Source organism: Tachysurus fulvidraco, chromosome 19 (assembly GCF_022655615.1).
Source record: "Tachysurus fulvidraco isolate hzauxx_2018 chromosome 19, HZAU_PFXX_2.0, whole genome shotgun sequence".
Classification (NCBI taxonomy): Eukaryota; Metazoa; Chordata; class Actinopteri; order Siluriformes; family Bagridae; genus Tachysurus; species Tachysurus fulvidraco.
The window spans coordinates 6,917,630-6,922,629 of NC_062536.1; the positions used below are offsets into that span (position 1 = coordinate 6,917,630).

The 5,000-nt window shown below is 39.0% G+C and overlaps 1 protein-coding gene across 3 annotated transcripts in view; it reads left to right on the top strand.

Moving 5' to 3' along the window:
- twf1b (twinfilin actin-binding protein 1b) overlaps nt 1–5,000 on the top strand; it is a 12,856-nt gene that overhangs the window by 1,183 nt on the left and 6,673 nt on the right. For 2 of the 3 annotated variants that reach the window (XM_027153989.2, XM_047804368.1), the window contains exons 2-5: nt 196–273; nt 385–563; nt 1,851–1,946; nt 3,381–3,485. In XM_027153989.2, the coding sequence (XP_027009790.1) occupies nt 196–273; nt 385–563; nt 1,851–1,946; nt 3,381–3,485 (458 nt within the window). The remainder of the gene's footprint in view (nt 1–195; nt 274–384; nt 564–1,850; nt 1,947–3,380; nt 3,486–5,000) is intronic. The other variant, XM_047804369.1, reaches the window with a different exon arrangement.

Genomic DNA, 5,000 nt, shown 5'->3' on the forward strand with positions numbered 1-5,000 from the left:
TTTACTCAGGCACATTGGCTACATCTATAAAAAGCAGGTGTTTTTGCATGTCATGAAACACTAGAATGCAAAATATAGTGTGCAGATTAACAAGCAGTGATCCGAAGTTTCTACTTTTCTTTCTCCCTCCAAAGTGAGCTTTATTACTTATGTGGTCAGATTGGGTATGTTAGGTGTTCTTTACTCTGTCAACAGCCACAGCAGAGGTGAAAGAGATCTTCACCAGAGCACGTAATGGAGAGTACAGACTCATCAAGGTGGTCATTGAAAATGGTAGGTTTCAGGTTGACACCAAGATTTCTGGGTTCAGTTGTGACTATTAGAATCTGTATGCGATGAGGAAAGATTTTTGTACTGAGCCTGCAGTCCTGCTGTGTTCTTCAGAACAGCTTGTGTTGGGAGGAACCAGATCTGCAGCCCAAAAATGGGAACTGGAATGGGACAGTTACATTCTGCCTCTTTTGGAGGACGCCATGCCTTCGTACATCCTCTACAGGCTGGACAGCACCAATAATCAGGGCTACGAATGGATCTTCCTAGCCTGGTCCCCTGATCATTCTGCAGTGAGTATAAAAGAGTGCACCAGACAAAACACTGAAATACAGGTCAAAATCTAAAATGTTCATTTATAAAATATAAATATGATGATGATGATGATGATGATGGTGATGGTGACGATCATGATAATCGTGGTGGTGGTGGTGGTGAGCATTGTCTTGGTCCAACATCTGTAGGTGTTCAGTTGGTTCTTCTTCTTCAGTAGACGTCTGAGGCATTTACAGTATAATATCTCTCGAACAAGGTTGAAGGTTTGTAGGATTTGTACATACCTATTACCGTAAGCAATAGATAAGCTAATTAGTTTTTGGAATTGATCCAATCAGGGTCAAGGTCACAACAAGGTCAAATGATTCAAACGATGTCTTTGGACAAGGACATTGTGATTCTGGAAAGATCAAGCCCGTCGGGACAAAAAGGCCTTATCATAAGATAAAGTCAATCATTAGTAAGAATAAGTGTGTATTGAGTTACACTAATGCTGCCCTTTGAGTTGAGCCAAACCATGCAAGCAAAAAAAAAAAAAACATTAACAACAAAACCTAGCGTAACCGGGCCAACATTTTCTTTCCTCTTTTGTTTTGTCACCTGGCTTTAGGACCCGGCCTTCGTTTTAAACTTAATTTTAACTGGATAATTTAACTGGATTTACTGGATAATTTTAACATATGAGAAATAAAGCCTTTAGAAAGTAAAGTAATCACTGGTTACATTATATAAAAAAGAAGTATGACTTCCTTGGGGCTGTGGATAATTGGACATAATTACTAGTGTATGTTTATACCGATGCAGCAGACTCTATGTTTTTTTTTTCTGTAGGTTGTGTTTAGGGCTGGAAAACGTTTCTACTAAGAATAGCCATTACAGACCACACAGTGTGCTTTGGCACTGCAGTCATTCTAAATGAACTCAACACGTCTACTTCGGTTTAAGTCTAATGCCATGCAGTGTAATCTTATATATATATATAGCCAAAACGTTATGATGTGGCCAGTAACATCGAATTATTAACTATATGGACGTAAGGTCAAACACAGAAAATAGATTGTTGTGATTTCGTTCTGCTTTGCATAGAAAATTTGCAATTCTAATTTTCTCCTGCCGGCTTTCAATAAGCCAGTTGTGTTTCACAGCCAGCGGGAAGACAACGAGACCCAACAACCGAAAACACTCCGCTGTGAAACCAAAACATTCCTTGCACATGCCTTCATTTATAGGGTTTCTATTATATCATGCTTCCATTTACTTCTTCTTATTATTCCACTTATTATCGGGTTTCTTTGTGTCGTCAGGTTCGGCAGAAGATGCTCTATGCCGCTACTAGAGCCACGCTGAAAAAGGAATTTGGTGGCAGTCACATAAAAGAGGAACTTTTCGGCACAGTGAAGGTACAGCAGAACGTGCTCAGATAGCAGAACTATTCTTCACTCTAATTCATTACTTTCCAAGAGAGCCAGATTGCTTCTGTGTAGCTGTACTCAAACCTCAGAATTAAACAATATGCCTGCTTTAGCCATTATTATTACTTTGGGCTGCATGATGAAATTTTTGTTTTTATTCTGGATGGATTTTTTTTTTTTATTCTCACTACAGCAGACAGCAGAGACAGCATGCTAGCTCCCTTCACCTAGCAAACATTTGTGAATATATGTTTGTTTACATTTTGAATTATTGAATTAAAGGTGGGGTCTCCGTTGTTTGAGAAATGCTACAGAGGCCGCCAAACAAAACAAAAAAACAAACTAACATGTAGCCAATGAGCAGAAAGGGGCGTGTCTTGTCAATATGGGCATGTGTGACATTAGCAGAAAGCGGTTTTAACATTGACATGGCGGAAAAAAACAAGAAAGAAAGGCTTACGATAAGGCAAGAAGTAGGACGGAGCTAAACCTTTCACGGTACAACACACACAGTACTACAAAAACACATTTGTATTACCATAGTATTACTCATTGAGTAATTACTTCATTTATTGATAAAAATATTCCCTCGGTCAGCTTCCCCAACAGGTTCTGCCCTAATACTTGTCTGGGTTATACTTGTCTGGTGTATGTGTGGGGTGGAGCTATCAAATCAGGGGTGGGACCCATTTGGGTTAGGGGCGTGTTTGATTTGGTGATTTGAAATATCAACATTGGCTTTCAAACAACGGAGACCCCACCTTTAAAGAGCAAACTGATATAGAGAATGAAACATAAAATATGGGAAAGAAAGCAGCACCAATTCCCAGTTCATTTATATTCACACACACACACCCATGATGTTCTTCTAATAGCAGCTCATTAGCCTCTATTTATTCTTGTCCCATGTTTATTTGTTGTTTGCTTATAAATTGGGAGTGATGGAATATCCAGGACATAATGTACCATTTCTGTTCAGGACACATGAGTTACTCGCAATCACAGTTTATCTTTCCAGTGTTTGCTTCTCTACATATTTCCCTATATATCCTCACTAATATATATACTATCAGGATGTCACGTGTTACACTGTTAATGATCACACGCCAGAGAATGAGGAAATGTCATAGAAAACCACGCACGGTGTTATGAGGCACCTTTTTATATATTTGAATTTATTTGTTTGTACTTGCCATGTAATGTTTTATTTATTCTTAAGTTAATTGTTGTGCTACAGCTACGGATTTCAAATATAATCTGTATTAGATATTATATAATGTCAGAGCTTCGTCAGCTCCTCTAGACGCACAGGCATATAGGCTTAATAATTAAGTTGTTATCGTTGCTTTTGTAGTTTGTTGTTACCGTTAATGATAAGAAGAGAAAAAGAAACAGAAGATTAAGGCTCCTATCTCTCTGCAGGATGATTTATCACTAAATGGCTATAAGAGGTACCTGGCGTCCCAGACTGCTCCGCTACCCCTTACTGCCGCTGAGGAGGAACTGAGACAAATCAAACTCAGCGAGGTACCACTGCATGCCATGTAGCAAGACCATGTAGTAAAAATAAATAGATAAGGCCATCACTAACACTGTACTAATGGGTTTGAGTACAATAGGAAAAGGATTTAGTAAGAACATTGTCTTTTATAATGGTGGCTGTCTGTGATCATGTGACCACGGATCCCTCGCCGGCCTAGATCACTGTTTTACTTTCTCAGCTGTGCATGATCCCATCTGTCTCCATGTCTCCAGCGCCTGTGTATTATTGCCATGGCAACCAGCGGTGATGCTTATACACAGAGCACACTTCAGTCTTGTTTTGCATGCCAACAAATACATCCAGGCAGCTCCAGAATTACTGACACCCTGAAAAAGATAGTGAGAGAGAGGGAGAGACAGGGATTGTGAAAAATAAAAGGGACTTGAAAATATGAGCAATATCAAACCTATAATCAGTATTGATTGGTTTTGATGACAGAAAAAGACATGTAGAGTATTTTTAACAAAACTATGTCAGTTATTTGCCAAGACTGGAAATGCCACATGTAACAAATGTAAAAATGAATAAAAGCGAGTGTTTGGGAACTGTTAAGTGGTCCATCATGTCCAGTGGGGTGTAACTTCACTTAGTCTTTCATTAACCAGGGGAAGGTGAATAGTCTTATGACATGCCCCCTTCAATAGTTATGGAATATGTATGCTCTATATATATATATATATATATATATATATATATATATATATATATATATATATATATATATGTATATATATAATTTCATTGATTCATTCTCTACCGCTTATCCAAACTTCTCGGGTCATGGGGAGCCTGTACCTATCTCAGGCATCGAGGCACAATACACCCTGGACACCCCGTGTGTGAGTGCCAACCCATCACAGGGCACACACACACACTCTCATTCACTCACACACTACGGACAAATTTCCAGAGATGCCAATCAACCTACCATGCATGTCTTTGGACCGGGGAATATATATATATATATATTAATTATAGTGATGGAATATAAATCTACATAGAATTTTAAACAGTTAACAGCTCTTGTGTTGAGCTCTGGTTTTCATCTGTGAAGACAGCAGTTGCTGTTATAAAGTATAAGCCAACATGAAGACCAGAGAGCTGTTTCTGGGAGAAAAGCAAGCTAAGAAAAGAGGGAACATCACTCATTGCACATCGCTAAGTTTTGTGTATAAGCATACAACAATCTGGAAAGAAACCGCTGGTGTAGAAACATCTAGACATCAAACAAGCCGCTAAGAAAAACCACAGCAGTTGATGAGCGAGACATTGTTTACCGTGGGTGCCAATAATTCTGGAGCTGACTGCAGAAGCTCTCTTATTTGCCCCAGCTCCTGGAAGCAAATTCAGATCATGCAGCATATAATGTTCATGCTGAAAATGAAAATATAGCTTGTCTTCCTTAAGTGGCCGTTTTACAAGGACAAGCTTAACAGGCAGCCATTTTCCCAACATCTCACTGAGATCAGCAGGGCAGATTATAGTGCCCTAAGCTATAT